Source organism: Schistocerca serialis, chromosome 10 (assembly GCF_023864345.2).
Source record: "Schistocerca serialis cubense isolate TAMUIC-IGC-003099 chromosome 10, iqSchSeri2.2, whole genome shotgun sequence".
Taxonomy (NCBI): Eukaryota; Metazoa; Arthropoda; class Insecta; order Orthoptera; family Acrididae; genus Schistocerca; species Schistocerca serialis.
The window spans coordinates 225,681,426-225,705,319 of NC_064647.1; the positions used below are offsets into that span (position 1 = coordinate 225,681,426).

General features: G+C 39.8%; 1 protein-coding gene across 3 annotated transcripts in view; it reads left to right on the forward strand.

Annotated features, from left to right (window-relative positions):
• The first annotated feature begins 1,980 nt into the window (after window positions 1-1,980).
• LOC126424965 (zinc finger and SCAN domain-containing protein 22-like) overlaps window positions 1,981-23,894 on the forward strand; it is an 84,744-nt gene continuing 62,830 nt past the window's right edge. Inside the window, exons 1-3 of one of the 3 annotated variants that reach the window (XM_050087843.1) lie at window positions 1,981-2,047; window positions 2,606-2,695; window positions 19,526-19,663. In XM_050087843.1, coding sequence (XP_049943800.1) covers window positions 2,045-2,047; window positions 2,606-2,695; window positions 19,526-19,663 — 231 coding nt within the window. In that variant the 5' untranslated portion in view covers window positions 1,981-2,044. Of the gene's footprint in view, window positions 2,087-2,368; window positions 2,486-2,605; window positions 2,696-19,525; window positions 19,664-23,894 lie in introns of those variants that run through there. The other 2 variants (XM_050087842.1, XM_050087844.1) reach the window with 2 other exon arrangements.

Here is a 23,894-nt window from a genome sequence, read left to right on the forward strand (position 1 = left end):
CTTCTGAATAATAAGTAATTTGACAGTCTGAAAGATCACAGTTCATAGTGACTGACAGAAAGTCATCGAGTAAAACAGAAACGGTATTTGGTGTTCCCCAAGGAAGGCCTATAGGCCCTCTGCTGTTCCTGATTTACACAGGCGATTTAGGAGACAAGTTGAGTAGCAATCTCAGATTGTTTGCAGATGATGCTGTCATTGTCTTAAAGTCCTCAGATGATGAAAACAAATTGCAAAATCATTTAGACATTTATACGCATAGTGCAAAAAGTAGCAATTTACTCGAAATAATAAAAAGTGTAAAGTTATCCACATGATTACCAAAAAGAATCTGGTAAATTTTAGTTACATGATAAATCACACAACTCTAAAGACTGTAAATTCAACTAAATACTTTGGGATTCAAATCACAAATAACTTAAGGTGGAACAATCACATGGATACTGTTGTGGGTAAAGCAAACCAAAGACTACGACTTATTGGCAGAACACTGAGAAAACACAACAGGTGTATTGGTATTTTATTGTATTGTATTGTTTATTGGTCCTGTTGTCTACATAGCAGCTTATGCATAAGACATTGAAAAAGTCAAGTTATAAATATACAAGCTGAAAGTCATTTCAAGGCATACATATTTAAGGTTACAATAATACACTTTACACGTAAGTATTTATTTAACACATTTCATAAATTTAAATATTCTTCGATGGAGTAGAAGCAGTGATGCTGTAAACATGACTTTAGAGATTTTCCCAATGTATTGACCTCAGTGATAGCTTCTATGTTTTCAGGAAGTTTGTTATAAAGCTTAACTCCCATGTGAAAAGTACCTTTTTGGCACAGTGCTGTGCTGATTTGAATCATATGTAAGTTTCTGTTTTGTATGGTAAAGTGATCATGTATATCATAGTTTTTTTGCAGTCTCTAGTCCTTGCCTATTACATTTAATTTAAAGAACAAAAGTGTTTCCATAATGTATACACATGGTAATGGAGGAATACCAGATTTCTTGAACAGGGGTGTACAAGAGTCTCTGGGCTTGCATCCAAACAAGATTCTAATGGCCCTTTTTTGTAGTTTAAAAGTGCTATTTGATGTTTTAGTGTTTCCCCAGAAATTGGTACTTAAGAAGCTTCCTACACTATGCTTGTACATCCTCTTCTGGGGTATGATCATGTGATGTGGGATCTGCATCCACTAGTATTGATGGAGGGCATCGAAAATATTCAAAGAAGGGCAGCTTGTTTTGTACTATCGCGAAAGCTAGAATTGGTTTAAAATCATCTATTACGGGCGTTTTTGCAATTCAGTGTCCACTTAAACATCGTGTCACATTATAATATACATTGATCTGTTTTTCATAATACTAATAATGTCTCATGCTCTCCCTGAGACTGAACATCTCATTTACCAAAGTGACTAATAAAAAATAGACTAGCATCTACAGGGCGGTCAGTTCTCAATTTAATTTTTAGAGCGACACGACGAAAACTGAGAATTAGAAAGGTATAGGAACATTGTAAGCTTCTCTAAGCTTTGTGCTTCATTCAATTTTTGGTTGGCCAGAATGTTTTAAATGTAGTCGACATCGCAAGGTGTTTTCACTTGGGCACTTGACGGATCGCTGCATGCATTCTCTTTTATTTCCAAGTACATAATCATATGTGACATCACGTCTACAACTGTGAATCATGATGCCGTTTTAAATGTCCCACCTAGTCAGTGATTTTCCGCGGAGTGATGGAGCAGTTTCCGTAACTGTCTTTGCCGCTCTAAGTGTTTTCGCGTAAGATCACATTATAGGGGTATGAACTGACAGTACTTTTTAGTAATATATATAATATATAGCTATATTTCAACGCTGAACAGCATATTGTTTAATCGAAGCTAGCAATAATGTTTCAAAACTGACTACTGCGTAGCAAGTCATACGCGTCATCATTGCACATGTAATTTATGAGTGATATCTTTGCCAAAGAATTTTAAGGTCTGTAGTAATGTCAATTCTAGGAAAATGTTTAGAAAGGAGTGATGCAAAGTGAAAATGGTAAATATTGTCTCTAGCGTGTTACAGCAAGATACTGTGGTAGGAGCCTTTCACCCATAGCTCTATTTTTACTGTTGTTTACATTAACAAATTTTCGATGTAATTTCGTAAAGAAGATTGATATATATCAACTTGTTGACTTGATTAAGGTCAGTAACCTTACATTACCGAGAGACAATAAATTTTTATCGTGGAATCATGGGAAGTAACTGACGTATCATTTACATCATACATACCAGTTGAAATAAAGAAAATCCTGTTGTCGATACGGTTTATTTACGAAGGGCCGCTTGCCATGTTTATTTTGAAACTTATAGTTTTTTTACTGCCGTTAATTGGCTGTTAAATCACAGGATATTAAACATATGTTGGAAATATGTGTTCAGTGTGTATATCTTGAATTTGAGCGCTTGGACCGTCATCAGCATCGATAAAATGGTATTCAGTTTCATAAACGGAGTGCTAACTAGCGTTAAATGTTTTTTATGTCCGTGCCAGTTTGATTCATGTAGGCTGAGTTTTTGCTAATTTCTCGTTGCACGTTCTGTCTGCCTGCAGGAAGACAGCATGAAGAACGGGGTTGGCACATGTCAGACAGAAAAACATCCGCTTGGACAAGGAGAAGACAGAGGCTTCAGTTGGGATTCTGTAGGTACATCATTGTGCTTTGGTCAGGAACAGTATCTGGATACCCTTGCCAACGCCTACTTAGATTACGTATTGCGAATTTATTTAATATTAAGCACAGTATATCCATAGTATATATGTATAAGTATTTTTGCTTTGATTATATTTCCTATATTGTACTGGCATGTGTTTTATTCTTTAATACTCACAAATCTGTTACTATAAACTTGTATAATTTGGTTCTGCCTTGTTGTGGTTCAATATTGACACTTGTTGACAATTTTCTGCAGTAACCTCACTGTAATAGTGTCACTGGGTATTGAATAATTGACATAAATGCACCCTGCCCCTTTTATGTATAATTTTTGTCATTTCAAACAAATCTTTATGTGCTAGAGTCACTGCAGAGAACATACTGCAGGAAAAAGTCTATTTAAAGAGACACTGAAACTTGCTTGTCAGTGCTCACTTGTGTAAGTGCATATGAAATGCTTTCTCAAACTAATCCCTCCGTGTGTGTGAAGTGATTATGTCCTGCTGAGCTGCACTGACTTCAGTTAGTGAAAGTTTGCTTGCATATTGCAAAGCCAATAAATGTCACACAACAAGATATATCTTGAAAATGAAGTTTTTGGTGATTCACTGATCTGTAGAGTAGCCTGAGGTTTAAGTTTGAAAGGTTTGAATTGGTGATGGAAAGCAACGTATCACAAAATAATATTTTAAAAAGTTAAGGTCATAGCGAAAGACTAATCTCTAATGTAGCCCAAGATTTAGGTTGGATGGTCATAGTTTGATTGTTTGATGACAGAGCCAACAAATGTGTTGTGATAATCTTTTAAATTGCTCCTTGCATAGTTATATTTATGTTCCTAATAAAATTACCCATTTCCTCTGCTGTGTTCTGATATTTTTGTGTAACAAGAGTATACGTGACCAAGAACTCCATCTTCACTCAGGAGTCCCAGTACTTATATGGTTAAAATATGCATGATTACGTGGGGTCATGGTCGTAATAGTGTCACTGGTCAAAGTTTATGAATTGTATTGTATCCTTTCCTTCAGTATGCTGCTTAATCAGAGGTGTCTTCGATGTAAGATGAGTTTGACAGTGGAGGAATAAGCAGCACACTAATTGTTTTAACTTCATGATGTGTATGTTTTTTGGGATACATTACTGTACTGCGCTCACAAGTTTTATGATTTGCGCAAAACAGTTCATTTGACCAGAGTATCTTTATTTTCACAATTTATTTTTACTGCTGCATAGCGAGGAGATTTGTATTATTGTAAAATATAGTAATTCATCAGAAATACTGAACCATATGACACAGAGTACCAGCTGTGACCTATGACATCATCAAAATGTTCGCCTCGTTAGCTGAATGATCAGCGTGACAGACTGCCGTTCTAAGGGGCCTAGGTTCGATTCCAGGCTGGGTCGGGGATTTTCTCCACTCAGGGACTGGGTGTTGTGTTGTCTTCATCATCATTTCATCCACATCCGGCACGTGGGTTGCCCAATGTGGTGTCAGACCTGCCCCATAAGGGGCCTCTCAGCCAATGACGCCAAACGCTCATTTCCATATCCATATCATCAAAATGGTGGACATAATTTGTCTGAATCCAATATGTCAACTGTGGTACCACAAATGCAGCCATAAAAACACACAATAACTTTGATTTCCTAATCATGAAAATATTTGAAATCTACAGCTATACTCTACAACTACCATGAGGTTCATGGCAGAGGGTTTCTTTCTGTTCCATTTACTTATGGAGTGCAGGAAGAATGATTGATTGAATGCCTCTGTGTGTGTGGTAATTATTCTAATTTTATCCTCACGATCCTTTTGTGAGCGATATGTGAGGGTTGTAATGTATCTCTAGAGTGATCATTTAAAGCCGGTTCTTGAAACTTTGTTGATAGACTTTCTCGGTATAGTTTACGTTTGTCTTCAAGAGTCTGCTATTTCAGTTCCTTCAGTATCTCTGTGACACTGTCTCGTGGATTAAACTAACTGTGACCATTCGTGCTGCCCTTCTCTGTATGTGTTCAGTGTCCCTTGTTAGTCCTACCTCGTATGGGTCCCACGCACTTGATCAGTATTCTAGGATGTGTCACACGAGTGATTTGCAAGCAATCTCGTTTGCAGACTGATTGCATTTCCCCAGTATTGTACCACCTACTTTACCCGTGACTGAGCCTATGTGATAATTCCATTTCATATCCCTACAAAGTGTTACATCCAGGTATTTGTACAAGTTGACCAATTCCAAAAGTGACTCGTTGATATTATGGTTATAGGATACTACGTTCTTTTGTTTTGTGAAGTGCATGGATTTACATTTCTGAAGATTCAAGGCAAGTTGCCAATCTCTGCACCATGTTGAAATCTTATCAAGATCTAACTCAATATTTATGCAGCTTCTCTCAGGTAACACTTCATCTGCAAAAAGCCTGTTGTTACTATTAATATTATCTGCAAGGTCATTCATATACAACATGAACAGTAAGGGTCCCAAAACCACACTTCCCTGGGGTACACCCGAAGTTACTTCTACATCTGACGACGACTCTCCATCCGAGATAACATGCTGTTTCCACCCTACCAAAAAGTCCTCAGATTTCACTTGATACCCCCATATGATGGTTTTTTTGACAATAAATGTAGGTGTGGTACTGACTCAAATGCTTTTTGGAAATCAAGAAACACCATGTCTACCGGGTTGCCTTGATCCAAAGCTTTCAGTACCCACGCGAGAAAAGTGTGAATTGGGTTTAACATGCAGCTTCTTCCAGAAAGTACTTCATCGTGGGTTAGTGCATCATCTTCAAAAAGTTTGACATTGCTATTAATATTGTCTGATAGGTCATTAATGTTCAATATGTACAGCAGGAGTCCCAACACAGTTCTTTGGGGCACACCGGACTTGCTTCTACAACTAATGATGATTCTCCATCCAAGATAACATGCTACATCCATTCTACCAAAAAGTCCTCAATCCAGTCACAAATTTCACTTGATACCCGTATGATCATACTTTTGACAATAAGCATAGGTGTGCTATTGAGTCAAATGCTTTTTGAAAATCAAGAATTACTGCATCTACCCAACTGCCTTAATCCAAAGCTTTTAGTATGTCAAGTGAGAACAGTGCGAGCTGGGTTTCTCATGATCGATGTTTCGGAATCTGTGCTGGTTGGCATTGAGGTCATTCTGTTCAAGATACCTCATTATGTTTAGGCTCAGAATATGTTCTAATATTCTACAACAAATAGTTGTCAAGAATATTGGATGGTAGTTTTGGTGGTCACTTCTACTACCCTTCTTGTAAAAGGGCGTGACGTGCTTTTTTCCAAGAACTGGGCAAGGTTTTTTGTTCAAGGGATCTACTATAGATTATAGTGGGATGAGGGTCCAACTCAACTGCAAATTCAGTATTGAACCTGACAGGGATTCCATTGGTGTCTGGAGCTTCGTTCAATTTTAATGATTTCAGCTGTTTCTCAACACCACTGACACTAATACTTATTTCATTCTGCTTGTCAGTGGTACAAGGATTAAACTGAGACAATACTCCTGGGTTTTTCTTTGTAGAGGAGCATTTGAGAATGGAGTTAAGCATTTTAGCTTTTGCTTTGTTACTCTCAATTTCAGTTCCTGTCTCAGTCGCTGGGGACTGGGTACTAACTTTGATGCCACTAACAGGCTTTACATACAACCAGAATTTCTTTGGGTTTTGTAAAACATCGTGTGACAGTATTCTGCGTGGTAGTCACTAAAGGCATCATGCATTGCTGTCTTGACAGCCAAACACGTTTCCTTCAGCATATCTGTCTATAGGCATCCTTTGTTTCACACCTATTATGCAATAATCTCTCTTTCTTTAGAAGTTTCTTTACAGTGACGGTATTCATGGAGGGTCCCTCCTATTATGCACTTTTCTACTGGGTATGTATCTGCCCAGTGCATGTTCAACTATTCTTTTAAACTTGAGCCGTAGTTCCTCTATGTGCCCTTGGCCTGTGCTGAAAGTTTCAAGTTTCTCATTGAGATATGACACCACTGATTTTTTTATCTAGTCTACTGGACATATACATCTTTCTGCTTGTTTTAGCTGTCGTTTGTACTTTGGTAGCCATTGTTGCCACAACCACTTCTTGCTCACTGATAACAGATTTGATGTGGGCATCCTGAAAGAGGTCAGGTCTGTTTGTTGCCATTACATGTCATATATTTTCATCATGAGTTGGGTTTGTAACTATCTGTTGTGGGTAGTTTTCAGAAAAGGCGTTTACTAAAGTTTCACAGGATGTTGTACCACACTTGCCACTGCCAAAACTGTAACTGACCCAATTAATTGTTGAATGATTAAAGTCTTTACTGATGATTGCAGTATGATTTGGGAACTTACATATAAGTGAACTTAGATTTTCTGTAAAGTTTTTGTTACATCAGGAGATGAGTCTGCTGGGTGACAGAAGGATCTAATTGTCATCTTATGCCCACCCCTGATACTGAGTCTTGCCCAAACAGTCTGTCATGCAGCTTCAATTTCTATCTCGGTGGATTTGATTTTATTGTCTACTGTGACAAATACACCACCTCCATTTACCATTTCACAATCCTTTCAATATACACTCATATTTTCCCCAAAAACTCTCACTGCTATCAATTTCAGGTTTCATTCAGCTTTCTGTCTCTAGTATTATGTGAGGTTCCCTGCTTCTCTTTCTGCACTTAACTTCCCCAAAAGCTAATGCATCAGTCTTTACTACAGCCTCTTTAATTAACTGTGCCCAAAAAAAAAAAAAAAAAAAAAAAAAAAAAAAAAAAAAAAAAAAAAAAAAACATTTGCTCTGGAATTGCCTTCAGTAAGTTGTCTTCCTGTCAGTGACCACATAAATCCATTGCTGGTATGGGAAGTGGAAAGTTGCAGTCTTCTTTCAGTGTGTCTGTCTGCCACTCTATGCCTCCTCAGTGTGGTGAGTAAGAATCTAGCCATTGTATTTGTTGTTAGTCCAGCTCAGATCTTCCATTGTTTAACATACAGTTTTCTTACATGCATATTCACTTTGCCAACTTCAGTTGTTGCAGGGATTGCTGCATGCTTGTGGACACATGAGTGCCCAACGACTTTGGGGGCCTTCTTTATTCATCCTATTTCTCATGTCAGCTTGTCCTTTTCCTTTGTGTGATTGTGATATAATAATTTCATAATAAACTAGTATTTCATGGACGCTCTGGCAGTATCATGTTTCAAGTAAACAATAACTGAGTTTCAGTGAGTTCCTATTTTGAAAAATCATCCTTAGTTGTTATTGAAGGTCATCAGTTTGTAGCACCATTCTGTGAAAATTTTTGAGGTTTTCTTAATGTGCCAAAGGCATCTTTTCAGGTCCATAGCCATACTGATTCTGTTTTGTGGACAGTATTTTGCCACGTGAGCTAGTCATATGGTTGGAATCGGACACTGAATGCACAAAACACCACTGTTTGAAATGTCTCATGATGAACAGGTCTTCTGTTAGAGCATTGGGAACAGTCATGAAATCAGCTATAAAAACGAAAATATACCATCAGTGTCAATGTCCTTTTTTTTAAAGTGATAAATAAGTGTTAATGAGTACTTTGAAAGATATGTACCTGTATGCAGGTGTCTAGTTGTGAAGGCAGAGGATTTATGTACACTTTAAGAAAAAGGGAAGAAAAGGACACTCACACATGATAAAAATTCCAGAAAAATAGGACGATTTATTCAAGAGAGAGAACTTCACAAATTGAGCAAGTGAGTAACACATTGGTCCAACTCGGGGCTCTTATGCAAGCAGTTAGTCTGCTTGGCATTGACTGAGAAAGTTGTTGGATGCCCACCTGAGGGATATCGTGCCACATTCTGTCCAACTGGTGCTTTAGATTGTCAGAATCCCAATATAGAAGGACATTCTCAGTTGGGAAGAGACCCAACGACTTTGCTGGCCAAGTTAGGGTTCGGCAAGCATAAAAACACTCTTCTTGTGCAGCTGAGCTTTGTCTTGCTGAAGTTTAAGCCCAGGATGGCTTTCCATGAAGGACAAAAAAATGGAGTGTATCACTGGCCATAAGCGTGCTGCAGATGACAACCCAAGGGATCCTGCTATGAAAAGAAATGGGACCCCATCATCGGCCCTGGTTGTTGGGCAATATGACAGGTGACAGTCAGGTTGATATCCCACCATTCTCCGGGGCATCTTCGGATGGCCCACTGCTGTCCAGGTGGTCTCCAGATGTGTCTTTGCTGGTTATTAGGGCTCAATTCAAAGCAGGACTCATAACTGCAGACAATTCTACTCCAGTAAATGAGATTCCTGGTCAAAGATGTGTCTGGAGATGCCACGGACAATGGTGGGCTGCCAACCTGACTATCGCCTGCCATGAGGCCTGATAGCCAGGTTGCGATCAGGAGTGATGGTATGGGATGCCATTTCTTTCCATAGAAAGACCCCTCTGATGGTCATCCACAGCACCGTTACAGCAGAGCGGTGTGTGAACAATATTCTATGTCCATTTTGTTGCCGATTATTACAAGTCATCCAGGGCGTACATTCCAGCAAAATAATGTCCACCTGCACATGGTGAGAATTTCTGCTGCTTATCTTCATGGCAGCAAGGTTGCCAGATCTCCCCCAATTGAGAACATTTGGAGCATTACAGGCAGGTCCCTTTAACCATTGCAGGATTTTGATGATCTAAAATGCCAGTTGGACAGAGTTTGGCACAGTATCTTTCAGGAAAACTCCAGGAACAGCATTATGAATATGGAATAGATATAATAACGACCTTCCTGGACGTTGAAAAAGCGTGCAATAGTGTACGTAGAAGCAAAGTGTGGAAAGCCCTGGAGAACAGAGGAGTAACAAAACAGATTATTTGGAGGATAAAGGAAATGTACCATGGAAGTGTGAGCTGTGTGAAAGGGGGAGGAGAGAGATCAGCTTGGACTGAACAGAAGAATGGCTTGAGCCAGGGAAGTGCACTTTCACCATTACTCTTCATTGTAGTGAGGGATGGTATAATGAGTACAGTAGCACAAGTAGTTGGTGAAGGAAAGATGAAAGCTATGGTATTTGCAGATGATCTGATGATGTGGGGGAATAAGGAGGAGGAAGTACAAGAGCAGTTGGATGTATGGGAATGAACAGTACAAGAATATGGTATGAAATTTAGTATAAGTAAGAGTGAGATGATTATCACAACGAGAATGAAGGAGAGAGGAACAGCTGGAATAACAGTTGGCGGGGACCGATTGAGAAGAGTGATAAGTTTCAGGTACCCAGGAAGCCTGATACAGGAAGATGGAAAAGACGACAGAGAAATAAACGAGCAGGGGAGAAAAGCAGAAGCATTTCAGAAGAGTGTCAGAAGCCTGATACGGAGCAAGGATGTACCCCAGATCAGTAAAAAGGTTATATACCAGTCGTACTATGTCCCGATCCTGACATATGAACCCGAAACCTGGGTTATGAAAGAAAGAAAGAAAAGTTCTTGAGGAACAGTGTTGGAGTGACAAAGATAGACTGGTTATGAAATGAGAGGATCAGAGAGTTAATGAATGTGGAACCATTACAGGAGGAGATAGAGAAATGAAAGCCGAGATGGAATGGGCATGTTAAGCGGATGGAGGAGAAGAGAATACCCACGTGGATACACGAGATGAAACTGGAAGGAAAGAGACCGAGAGGAAGAACGAGAGAGATGGCTGAAAGAAGTGGAGGAATGCGTCTAGAAGAAAGGAGAAGACTGGACAACCATTTTTTTTTTCTGAAATTGTAATCATTTATCCGTCTGTAAATGTACATTGCATCTACAGATTTTTGTCTTCTTTGAAAATTCCTTTGTGGTGAGTCATTTCTTTTTTGAACGGTACAATCATGCAGACTGTCTTTATCTGATTTGAGATTACTGTGGCATATTATTAGAATACTGTTTATCAACCTTCAGCTGTACCCGGTGATGTAGTGGTAAAGTCCTCGTCAGTCAGAGGATCAAATCCTGGTCGGATCGTGGATTGTTTCAGTCCACATTTAACCTAGCCTTCACCTGCCGACAAGAATGCCACATGGTTTGCATCCCATATTAAACTGTAGAACCCCTTTTTCCCCGTTGGCATAAGTGGGGTAGGCTAGGGACACAGAAGTAACCAATGTGATGCGGAAGTGTAAGACTTGCACCAGACATTGAGCCACACAAAATGATTGATTATTAATACACGACTATCTAGTGATGAGGAAGACCTCATTTGCAGTATAAGTTTGAAAAATAGCTTTGCAATAATTTTATAGTGGCAGATAATTCCTTAACAATGTGAATGCCACCTCTCCCTCTCCCCCCTCCCCACCCCCTGCATTTTGTTGTGAATAGACTTGGCAATATAGAAGTAATAAATTGAAACGTCGTGTCTGACACTAAAGTTTTACTGCTTGAACAATGAAAATGTAGTAAGTGATAAACTTTTTTTCCTTTCACCACTTTGTGGGGGGTGGCAGTGAGAAAAAGGTTCATAAAGGTTTGAAGCGATGTGTAAAGTTCGTCGGAAATCGCCAGTTGCTTTTATTCCCAAACCCTGGATGAGTCGAGTCTCTGTATTTGCTTACTACCAGTTATGCTGCTAATGGTTGCTGACTGTGATACTTGTCTTATTGTGTTAAACTTTGAACATAAGATTATTCTCTTAATATTTTGACTATGAAAGCATTTTAAATTTTTAAGTTCTGTCAATAATTACACGAGATATTAAAAATCAAATTCTTGAGGTCCCCCGAGAGCTGCCAGATGTCCAACCTGCAGCTGGTATCGGGTTCCGGGATAGTCGCTTAATAATGTAGAAATTTATGAATGTAGCTGGGGTACAAAATCTTCTCAGTGTACGGACTTCCTCAATCGGAGTTAAAACTCGAACTTCTGAAAATGATCATCAGGTGGTGGCTGACTGCCAGGAGCGAAGTCTGCCTCTTTTGCAGTGGCACTCAAGTTCATTTTCAGTCTGTTGACGTCACTTGGAATTCTAACTTCTGTTAGTGGTACGACATCACCAGTAGGGCGAGGTTAACATATGCATATGTGGCAAATTGGCAATGAGGCGCTAACCCCCTCTCATCGTGTCCCACTCTGGGCTGCACTGTAGAAGTGGAACAGCACTGGCATCACCTGCACCAGTGACAGACTTGAACACCACTTTAAGGGAGGTAAATTGTGCTCCTGGCAGACAGTTATCTCTTGACTAAGAAGACTGTGATTATCTTTGAAAGCTAGAGTTTTGACTCTGATTTGACATAGTCTGTGCACCAAGAAGGTTTTGTACAAGGATGCCGCTATAAAAACTCTTTGACGTCATGCAGTGTTACCGTTTTCAAAATATCATTAATTTTTGATGACAAACTTCATGAGGTAGTGAGGTTTTATTATACAGCATGTTGCACAAAAGTAACCTTTAATTGTGAAAAAGGTAAATAACTTACATAAATGTATTATACAGCACTGATTGCAGTAATGTTAAAGATTTACTTACAAATTTTCAATACAGCTACCTTTTGTGACATGACAAATGTTCCATGTGTAATCAGTTTCCTGCCAAATCCTATGAAGGAAGACTTGTTGTACGATGGCAAATGTTCGTGTTACCCATTGTCGCAGCTTGTCGACATTTCCTGGACACGAAGTAACAAACACTCTGTCTTTACATAATACTACACACAGAAGTCCATTGGGTTTGAAGAAGATGATGATGATGATGATGATGATGATGATGATGCTGGCCAGGATATTGTTTCACAACATCCAATTCAAATCAGCACGTTCCTATGGAGATATGGGACAACTGCACGATGACAACATGATGGTGCACTATCGTGCTGGAAAATATATTCTATACCCATATGCTATTGTAATTGAGGTATTAGATAATGTTTGAGCACGTCCAGGCACGATATGCCAGTTACAGTTGACTCAGTGAAAAAAAAAAAGGACTGTAAATCTTGTTACAGCTTAGAGCACAAAAAAACATTTACCTACGGTGAGTCCTGTACGTGTTCAATTTCGTGGCGTGATGCCTCCTCACTCCTATCTGAACTTTGACTTTGCCACAAGTATGGAAGGTGGCTTCTTCACTGAACACAAGTTTATTGAGAAAATAATCTTCAGTCTGCATTTTATTAAACATTTCTACACACAACTCGGCTCATTTTTCTTTGTCACTTAAATCTTGCAACATTCCGGTTTGTAGGGTTTGAATGACAGGCATTTCCATAATACCTTCCACGCTGTAACACTCCCATATTCAGCTCTAAGCTGGTGTGCCTCATTGATTTACCTGGACTACAGATGTAAGCCTACCAGACTTATTCAACTGCTGTGTCAGAGACTGCTAGCCTACCTGACCCAGCGTCTTATATGATACAAAGCCAGTTTTGGTGAAACATCTGCACTAATTAAAAACAGTTTGTCTTTGAGATGTTGATATTTAGCCCTGAATTTTTTCTGAATTGTAATAGCAGATTTGGATTCTTGAAACCGTAAATAACACCGTGTGCACCCTGCACTGTTCTGTAACTCTGTGATGACTGTTCTATTAACTCATTCACTCATGCCACGTGGTGGGAACATCAGGATCTAACAGTGTTAGGTGGAAATAAAACTTGAAGTATTTTGCATTTAGTGCTGTATCAAACATTTCTGTAAGTTACTAACCATTTTCACAATTAAAGGTTACTTCTGTATAATTAATTTATAAACACTTGTATTAATAGCATCTGAGGATTGACGGACCAGAAACATTAAAGATTTACCTGTGAGGCTACTGTCAGAATGCACAACTGTTTAAAGAGCTCACTAAAAGCATTCTGGGTGTATTAATTGGTCATCTTACAAAATATTTAAGATGCTAAGATGTATGGACATTTTGGCTAGATATGACAAGAAAACAAGGAGATATACTTGTACAAAGTAAAAGTTCAGCAGGAAGTCAGATACAGAAAGTGAAATAAAAGAACAGCTCCCAGTGGTGTACTTACCCATGCTCACAATGTCTGTGATTAATTTTGGAGAGAGTCTAGAATGTGCCAAAGAGTGCACGAATCCATGATACGGTGTCTGAATGCATGCATTGCATTGCATGAAGTTCATATTGAACATCTCTGTTGTGATATGGATGTGATGCAGCTCTATACTGTGTTCTGGGATGATTTGTTGTTGCTGCGCGCACACAGCGTCAATTTCTGGTCACATGTTCATAAGAACATTTTTACTTTCGTTTCCAGTCAGGAATCCATCACTGTAGTTTTTCAGTTTTATTAATGTTCACCCTGTATGTGGGTATGGTATACTGATGGGTTACGATTATATTAAATTCTCATCTTCTGATAGTTCATTCTCATATCAATTCTTATATTTTATTCACATGTTTATTCTTCAGGAAGATTTGGTGTGTTTCCTTGGATGATACCAATCACAGAAATATTTGGTAAACAAATATTCTGATATTTGAATAACGACAATGTTATATCAATATACACTGGAAAACATTCATGTCGTAATCTTTTACAGACATTGTTGTACAAATGAAAAACAAAAATAAAAGTAATAATCAGGTTTCGAGCAAGGAACGCAAAATTGAGAAGGTGTCATGCTAACCAATGTACCACCATATCGTCTGACTATATTGTGTGGTAAAAGCCACACAAAGTACCTGGAAAATACCTTGAAAATTTTGGTCATTGTTTTTTTTCATAAATAGTTGAGTATCTACAGATAAGCTGAGACATGTTTGCTTATTTTGACCTCTCTTCCACTTAGTGAAGTTTCTGGGAAATCAAGTTCTGACATTTGCCATATTCTCCTTGTCAGACACCCAAACCCACACATCCACACTGTGATTTTTTTTTGGTTCATTTGTCTTCTGACTGGGTTGATGCACTTTCAACCCATGTCCTCAATTATTTGGTGGATGTATTCCAACCTCTGTCTTCCTCTACAGTTTTTGCCCTCTACAGTTCCCTCTAGTACCATGGAAGTCATTTCCTCATGTCCTAACAGATATTCTATCATCCTGTCCCTTCTCCTTATCGGTGTTTTCCACATATTCCTTTCCTCAGTGATTCTGTGCAGAACCTCATTCCTTACCTTGCCAGTCCACCTAATTTTCAGCATTTGTCTGTAGCACCACATCTCAAGTGCTTTGAATCTCTTCTATCCTGGTTTTCCCGCAGTCCGTGTTTCTCTACCATACAGTGCTGTACTCCAGTCATACGTTCTTAGAAATTTCTTCCTCAAATTAAGGCCTATGGTTGATACTAGTAGACTTCTCTTGGCCAGTAATGCCCTTTTCGCCATTGCTAGTCTGCTTTTGATGTCCTCCTTGCTCCATTTGCCATTGGTTATTTTGCTGCCTAGGTAGCAGAATTCTTTAACTTCATTGACTTTGTGACCATCAATCCTGATGTTAAATTTCTCGCTGTTCTCATTTCTACTACTTCTCATTACCTTCGTCTTTCTCCGATTTACTCTCAAACCATACTGTCTACTCATTAGACTATTCATTCTGTTCAGCAGATCATTTAAATCTTCTTAACTTTCACTCAGGATAGCAATGTCATCAGCGAATCGTATCATTGATACCCTTTCACCTTGTATTTTAATTCCACTCCTGAACCTTTCTTTTATTTCCATCATTGCTTCCTCAATGTACAGATTGAAGAGTAGGGGCGAAAGGCTACAGCCTTGTCTTACACCCTTCTTAATACGAGCACTTCGTTCTTGATCGTCCACCCTTATTATTCCCTCTTGGTTGTTGTACATATTGTATATGACCCGTCTCTCCCTATAGCTTACCCCTACTTTTTTCAGAATCTTGAACAGCTTGCACCAATTTATATTGTCGAACGCTTTTTCCAGGTCGACAAATCCTATGAAAGTGTCTTGATTTTTCTTTAGCCTTGCTTCCATTATTAGCCGTAATGTCAGAATTGCCTCTCTCGTCCCTTTACTTTTCCTAAAGCCAAACTGATCATCATCTAGCACATCCTCAATGTTCTTTTCCATTCTTATGTATATTGTTCTTGTCAGAAACTTGGATGCATGAGCTGTTAAGCTGATTGTGTGATGATTCTCACACTTGTCAACTCTTGCAGTCTTCGGAACTGTGTGGATGATGCTTTTCTGAAAGTCAGATGGTGTGTCCCCAGACTCACACATTCTACACACCAATGTGAACAGTCATTTTGTTGCCAGTTTCTCCATTGATTTGAGAAATTCTGATGGAATGTTACCTATCCCTTCTGCTGTATTTGAGCTTAAGTCCTCCAAAGCTCTTTTAAATTCTGATTCTAATACTGAATCCCCTATCTTTTCTAAATCGACTCCTGTTTCCTCTTCTATCACGTCATACAAAACTTCCCCTTCATAGAGGCTTTCAGTGTATTCTTTCCTCCTATCCGCTCTCTCCTCTGCATTTAGCAGTGGAATTCCCATTGCACTCTTAATATTACTACTCAATGTTACTCACTGAAGGTTGCTTTGACTTTCCTGTATGCTGAGTCTGTTCTTCCGACAATCGTTTCTTTTTCGATTTCTTCACATTTTTCATGCAACCATTTCATCTTAGGTTTCCTGCATTTCTCATTTATTTCATTCCTCAGTGACTTGTACTTCTGGAACATTTTTGTACTTCCTCCTTTCATCGATCAAATGAAGTATTTCTGTTGTTACCCATGATTTCTTCGCAGTTACCTTCTTTGTACCTACAGAATGTCTTTCTTTCCAACTTCTGTGATGACCTCTTTTAGAGATGTCCTTGCCTCTTCAACCGTACTCCCTACTGAGCTATTCCTTATTGCTTTATCTATAGCGTAAAAGAACTTCAAGTTATCTCGTCATTTCTTAGTACTTCTGTATCCCATTTCTTTGCGTATTGGTTCTTCCTGACTAATGTCTTAAACTTCAGCATACTCATCATCACCACTATATTGTGATCTGAGTCTAAATCTGCTCCTGGGTATACCTTACAATCCAGTATCTGATTTCGGAATCTCTGTCTGACCATGATTGTATTCTAACTGAAATCTTCCTGTATCTCTCGAACTTTTCCAAGTACATCTCCTCCTCTTGTGATTATGGAATAGAGTACTCACTATTACTAGCTGAAATTTGTTACAGAACTCAATTTGGTCTTTCTCCTCTCTCATTCCTTGTCCCAAGCCCATATTCTCCTGTAACATTTTCTTCTACTCATTCTCCTACAAATGCATTCCAGTCTCCCATGACTGTTAGCTTTTTGCTTCCCTTTATGTACTGTATTACCCTTTCAATATCCTCATATACTTTCTCTCTCTTCATCTTCTGATTGCGACATCTGCATATATACCTGAACAACCCTTATCACTGAACTGTTCCCAGTAACACTCTCTCTCCCCTACCTTCATATTCATAACAAATCCTACTCCTGTTATACGATTTTCTGCTGTTGTTGATATTACCCTGTGCTCATCTGACCAGAAATTCTTGTCTTCTTTCCATTTCACTTCACTGACCCCTACTATATCTAGATTGAGCCTTTGCATTTCCCTTTCCAGATTTACTAGTTTCCCTACTACGTTCAAGCTTCTGACATTCCACACCCTGATTCGTACAACATTATCCTTTCATTGATTATTCAGTCTTTTTCCTCATGGTTACCTCCTCCTTGGCAGCCTCCTCCCAGAGATCTGAATGGGTGACTATTCCGGAATCTTTTGCCAACAGAGAGATCATCATGACACTTTTCAATTACAGGCCACAAGTCCTGTAGATACACGTTTCATGTCTGTAACGCAGTGGTTTCCATTGCCTTCTGCATCCTCGTGCCATTGATCATGGCTGATTGTTCTGCCTTTAGGGGCAGTTTCCCACACCTAGGACAAGGTAGTGCCCTGAACCTCTGTCCGCTCCTCCGCCCTTTTTGACAAGTCCATTGGCAGAACGAGGATGACTTCTTACACCAGAAGTCTTCGACCACCAGTCCTGGTTATCAAAGACACTGTCCCCTAGACCATGGGTGCAAGCTGTGATACTAATCATTAAATATTGCTTATTAAAAGCAGTTGCCTAGGTATATGGAGGTGGGTAGGGTGTTGAAACAGTTCTTTCACCAGATGACTCAGCAGCTGTACAACAAGATGAAAGGAGTTTAGAGGATATAGGATATGAAGCATAGAGAGGGGAAGGATGCAGAGGAAGGTGGTGGTGGAAAAGGCAAGGTGAGGCAGAGCGAACGGGTTAGCAGAGGTTTAGGCCAGGGGCATTGTGAGAGTGCAGGATGTGGAGAAAGAATTCCCACCTGTGTAGTTCAGAGTAACTTGTGCTGGGAGGGAGTACATATCCAAATGGCCTGTATAGTGAAACAGCTGTTAAAGTCATTAATGTTGTGGTGCACAGCATGATCAGCACCTGGATGGTCAAGTTTGGCAATGGCTATTTTTGCAAATGGACAGTTGGTTACTTGTTATGCCCATATGGAATGCTGTACAGCAGAGCTGATAAACAATGCAGCTGGTTTCACATGTAGCTCTGCCTGTCATTGGGTAAGAAATACCTGTGACTGGGCTTGTTAAGAACAAAAGTTTCTCCAAATCCCATTGGTGAGAATTGTCTCTACATCATGTCCTGCACTTGTGCAATCAACTAACTTGTTTCCCACAGTCTGATCTTACCTTTTCCCACCTCTTCTGTCCACACTACTTCTTCCCCATCCAGATTGTATACTGCCTTCCCCCATCACTCTTTCTCTCCCCACACTCATGTGATCTCTCTCCCCCCTCTCTCCCCCCTCTCTCCCCCCATCTCCCCCCATCTCCCCCCATCTCCCCCATCTCCCCCCTCTCCCCCCTCTCCCCCCCTTTCCCCCCTCTCCCCCCTCTCCCCTCTCCCCCCTCTCCCCCCTCTCCTCCCCCTCTCCTCCCCCTCTCCTCCCCCTCTCCTCCCCCTCTCCTCCCCCTCTCTCCCCCTCTCTCCCACTCTCTCCCACTCTCTCCCACTCTCTCCCACTCTCTCCCACTCTCTCCCACTCTCTCCCACTCTCTCCCACTCTCTCCCACTCTCTCCCACTCTCTCCCACTCTCTCCCACTCTCTCCCACTCTCTCCCCCTCTCTCCCTCCCCCATCTCAGTTTCCATCTCCATCCCCTCCCCCCATTTTCCCATTTCTCAGCCGTACTCTTTCGTCTCATCTTCCTGTCTTCCTCTTCATCACAAACTTCCTCTCCTTTCATCCCTTCCATCCTCAACCCCCCCCCCCCCTCTCCCTGTCCCTGCCCCATGTAGGCTCTACCCTGTGAACTCCTTTCATATTGTTTTACAGCTGCTGAGTGATCTGGTGAAAGACTGCCTCTCACTACCCTGCCGCTCCCTCCTTGCCTCTTGCATCCTTCCCTAAGCACTCCCTGTATCCTTCTACCCAAGCAACTGCTTTCAGTAACTGATGTTCAAACATCGGTCTCGTTGCTACAGTGGTTGTATACATTTTGTGTTTGTGTGAATGCTTATTAGAGCAAGAGCTTGAAAGCTAGCATTAACTGTTTCCTATTATGTGTATCTACCCACTGTACTCCAGTCCTCTATAGGTAAGTGGTTGCTTTTCCATCATTTTACATCTGTTTCATTTATTGCTTTACCGCATGTATTTTTTATGTTACTATGAATGTTTATATTTATCTCCTCAATTTATATGTTAATGCTGACACAATAAGAGAGAAATGGCAAAATACATATGTAATTACCTAAAGATCCCATATATTTGTCATATTGTGTTAATAGGATTGTGTCTTGTTGTTACATGTTAGGATGAGGATGGGTCACAATCGACCAAAGATGCCAACGGAGAAGGATCGTACAGCGATGCCGATGGTGATGCTGACTGGGATGAGGAGGGAAGCTGCCCCCTGGTTAGTGGGAGTCCGGTCACCATTAGGGTGGAGCCTGTGAGTATAGAAACAGAACAGCAAACTATGCTATTATAAAGATAGTCTTGGTTTGTGTGTTGTCTTCTTCATAAGTAGGGACCTGATAATGTAGCATCTATTCGTAGAAATTATTAAACATATAAACTTGAAAGAATGTGTCCTTTTACTTCTCAGAATCATATTTTATTCATACCACATGCCTTATGATGACCTAATAGACCTCCAGATGTATAAAATTTTGAAAACTGTTTATGTTCTTGAAGGTGAAGTTCATTGTGAGTAGTGAGTATATATCAAAAATACAATTGCTTGGAGATAATGGTGGTGGTGGTGGTGATTCTGCTGGAGGAACGTTCACAACTGAGCATTAGAGGTTAAAGATACCGCTTCAATTGTGAAGTTCTTTTTAGTTTTAACACAACTGGTTTTGAGCTCTTAATGATGATCGTAAGGTGTAATACTGAAAGTAAACAGAGAGACCAAAGCTAATAATAATTTTTGCATGCCAGAGTTTATATGAAAAAGCAAAAAAGAAGTTCCATTTAACTGTTTTGTTGTTTTCTAAAATATTATATGCTTTTTCTTATCTATACTTTTTCTTATTGACTACAGCATGTAAAAATTATAACTAACTTTGGTCTCTTGTTTCTTTCCAATATCACACCTGATGACGGGCATGTAAGAGCCCGAAAATGGTCGTGCTTTAAGTACGGAAAAACAAAAATTAAAAATAAAAAAGCCTTGCAAATGAAGCAGTATCTTCAACTTCTACAATAATAATAATAATAATAATAATAATAAGACCCGGGAAAAGAATAGGCCTCCGGTATGTTCTGCCAGTCATAAAAGGCGACGAAAAGAACAAACCACTAATAGGGCTAACCCCCCTTTTAGTGTGATTAGTTGGTTCAGGACAGAACTAAAGAAGCCTCGGACAAGCGCCGTCATGGTCGAGGACGACGCTTGAACCCTATGCCCGCCCACAATGGTAACGACACTGCTAGCCAACTGGAAAATGATTCAAATCCAAATAGAGGTGTTTTGCAGGATATGCTTCCTGCAACCACCCTAGAAGGAAAACAAAGACAGAGGATGAGATGGTCAGATGAAGTTAATCGACACCTCATGTTCTGTTATTACCAAGCAACAAACCTAGAAACCAACACAACTGGATACAGATCACAAGTATACACAACATTTATTACCAGATACCCAGAATTAAAATTTTTAACAGAACGACGACTAGCTGATCAGATCCGTGTAATAATAAAAAATAACAGGATACCCCAGTCAGAATTAGAAAACATCAAACAACAAGTACAACAAATACTGGAACAAAATAATGTGCAATCAGAAGAAGAAGAAGAAAATACAGTAATGGACTCAAACATCCCAGAGAAAACAAACAAAGGACAACACGCATCAATTAAACAATCAGAGGAAAACGAAATCTTAAGACAGCCACCAGAACAAGCACAAATAGAACACGAAGTGACACACATGTTAGATATAGAAGAAAAATTTCAGCTGACATATATAGAATTCAAAGACACAAATACGGACATAAGACCATTCTTGCATAGACCGCCAAATAACCCACAAATCGAAACAACAATAAAAACTATCAACACAATCATACACAACAAAATAAATGAAAACACAACTATGGAAGAGCCCTCCCAGGGGACACCGCCTTATAGTAGGCACCTTCAGTGCCGGGCGGGAGGGTTTGCGTGCTTCGGTGAAGTCGAGAGCTATGCCGGTGGTAGCATAGCTACTGGCAGGGTCTCCCAAGCCGGGCTGGTCTCGACAGAGGAGCCAGACAAAGTGTGTCCCACAACATAGGGCAGGGAGGGATCTAGAGGCGCAGTGAAGCCAGCTTCCCTAGGTAAACCTCATACAAATCCTGGTCCTCCAGGTTGGGGGTTGGGCATGGGGCTAATAACCCCATACTGTAAAAAAAAAGAATATTACGGAAATTCAACAGAAGCCTCGGAAACTGGATGGAAAGCATGTATCACGACCCCGGCAAAGGAAACGGATAAAGGATCTAACAGTAGCATCGTGGAATGTGAGGACAATGCTTCAGCCTGGAAAAATGAAAGAAATAGCCAATGAAATTTTAAAATTCAAATATGATATTGTAGGGCTACAGGAAATAAGATGGCAGGGGAATGGGCAGATAGATAAACCTGAGTACTCATTGGTATATAGTGGACCAGAAGAAAGAACAGGCCAACTTGGAACAGGGTTTATAATAACTAGGGAAGTTAGGAAAAGCCTTCTAGAATTTGAACCTATAAATGAAAGGATGTGCAGACTCAGACTAAAAGGTAAATTTAGGAATATATCAATAGTTAATGCACATGCACCAACAGAGGAAAAAGAGGATATAATTAAAGAACAGTTCTACGAAGACTTGGAAAAAGTATGCTGTGCAGTACCTAAATATGACCTGATGCTAGTAATAGGAGATTTTAATGCAAAAATAGGGAGGAATGAACATCGGTATGGAGTTTCTGGAAAATATTCACTACATGAAGAAAACAATGAGAATGGAGACTTACTATGCCAATTCGCAGCAAGGAATAATATGATTATTAAAAGTACCTGCTTTCCACATAAAAGGATCCATCTGGGTACTTGGAAGTCTGCAGCCAATGGAGTAGTCAATCAGATTGACCATATTTTAGTGATTGCACGCCACTCCACGTCAGTTACGGATGTACGGAGCTGCAGAGGACCAAACTGTGATTCAGACCACTTTTTGATAAAATCAGTCTTGAGAGAGAAACTGTCACTAACAAAGGGCAACAGAATGGGAAAGATGATGAAATGGAATACAGACAAACTGAACATCCCTGATGAAGTAAAAAAATACCAAGTAACACTAAGCAGAAAGTTGAGCAATGAAGAGACCACAGTAGGAGTAGATGAAAGGTGGAACAGGTTTGAAAAAGCCATTAAGGATGCTGCAGAGGAAATAATAGGCATAAGAAGGAACAGAAGAACCCAGGAATGGTTTGATGAAGATTGCAGGTCAGCAATAGAGGAAAAGAACAGGGCAAGAACAAAAGTGCTACAGAGAGAAACCAGAAATAATGTGGAACAATATAGAGAATTAAGGAGAAGAGCTAACAGACTGTGCAAGAGAAAGAAAAGAGAGTGGAATAAGAAGAAATTTCAAGAACTAGAAGAACTAAAGGAACAGAGTGAAATAAGAAAGCTCTATCATGCCATAGGCAAAATGAAGAATAGATTCCAACCAAAAACAACGGCCTGCTCCAATAAAGATGAGAAAATGATAAGGGAGGAAGAACAGATAGTGGGAAGATGGGCAGAGTATTTCAAAGATACAGTAAGCACCAGCCTAGAAGATGAAGAGACCTCTGCACAGGAGGGAAGAGTGGAGCTGGAAGTAGACAATGAAACCAATGAGGCAAGAAAGGCAACACTACAAGAGGTCTCCCAGGCTGTGCACAAGTCAAAAAACAATCGAGCCCCTGGGGAAGACAGCATAATTGCTGAATTAATAAAAACTGGTGGTGAGGCTGTAATAAAGGAACTGCACACACTAATATCAGATATATGGGAAACAGAAACTATGCCAGATAATTGGAAAATTGGAATAATAGTCCCCATTTATAAGAAAGGGGACAGAACAGCATGTGAAAACTATAGAGGTGTAACACTCCTAAGTACAGCTTATAAGATCTTCACAAGTATATTAAACGAAAGGATACAGAAGTGTGCAGAAGGCATACTAGGGGAATATCAGTGTGGCTTTCGACCAGGCAGAGGAACAACTGATCAAATATTTGTGATAAGGCAAATGATGGAAAAGTTCTATGAATATGATATAGATCTGCATTTCTTATTCATCGATTTCAAACAAGCCTTTGACAGCATAAATCGGCAAGAACTATACAGAGTACTGAAAGAAGTTGCAATATGTGCTAAATTAATAAGACTAATCAGAATGACAATGACAGAGACAAGAGCAAAAGTAAAGGTCCTTAGCAGAACAAGTGATAGCTTTGACTTTAATAAAGGTGTGAAGCAAGGGGATAGTCTCTCCACTGTCCTATTCAACATAGCCCTGCATAGTGCAGTAAATAAAATCAACAAAAGAGGCACCATATTTATGAAAACTAGCCAGATATGTGCATACGCTGATGACATTGCTTTAGTAGGAAGAAATACCAATACACTCCTAGAAACATACCGGGCAATGGAAACAGAAGCCTTA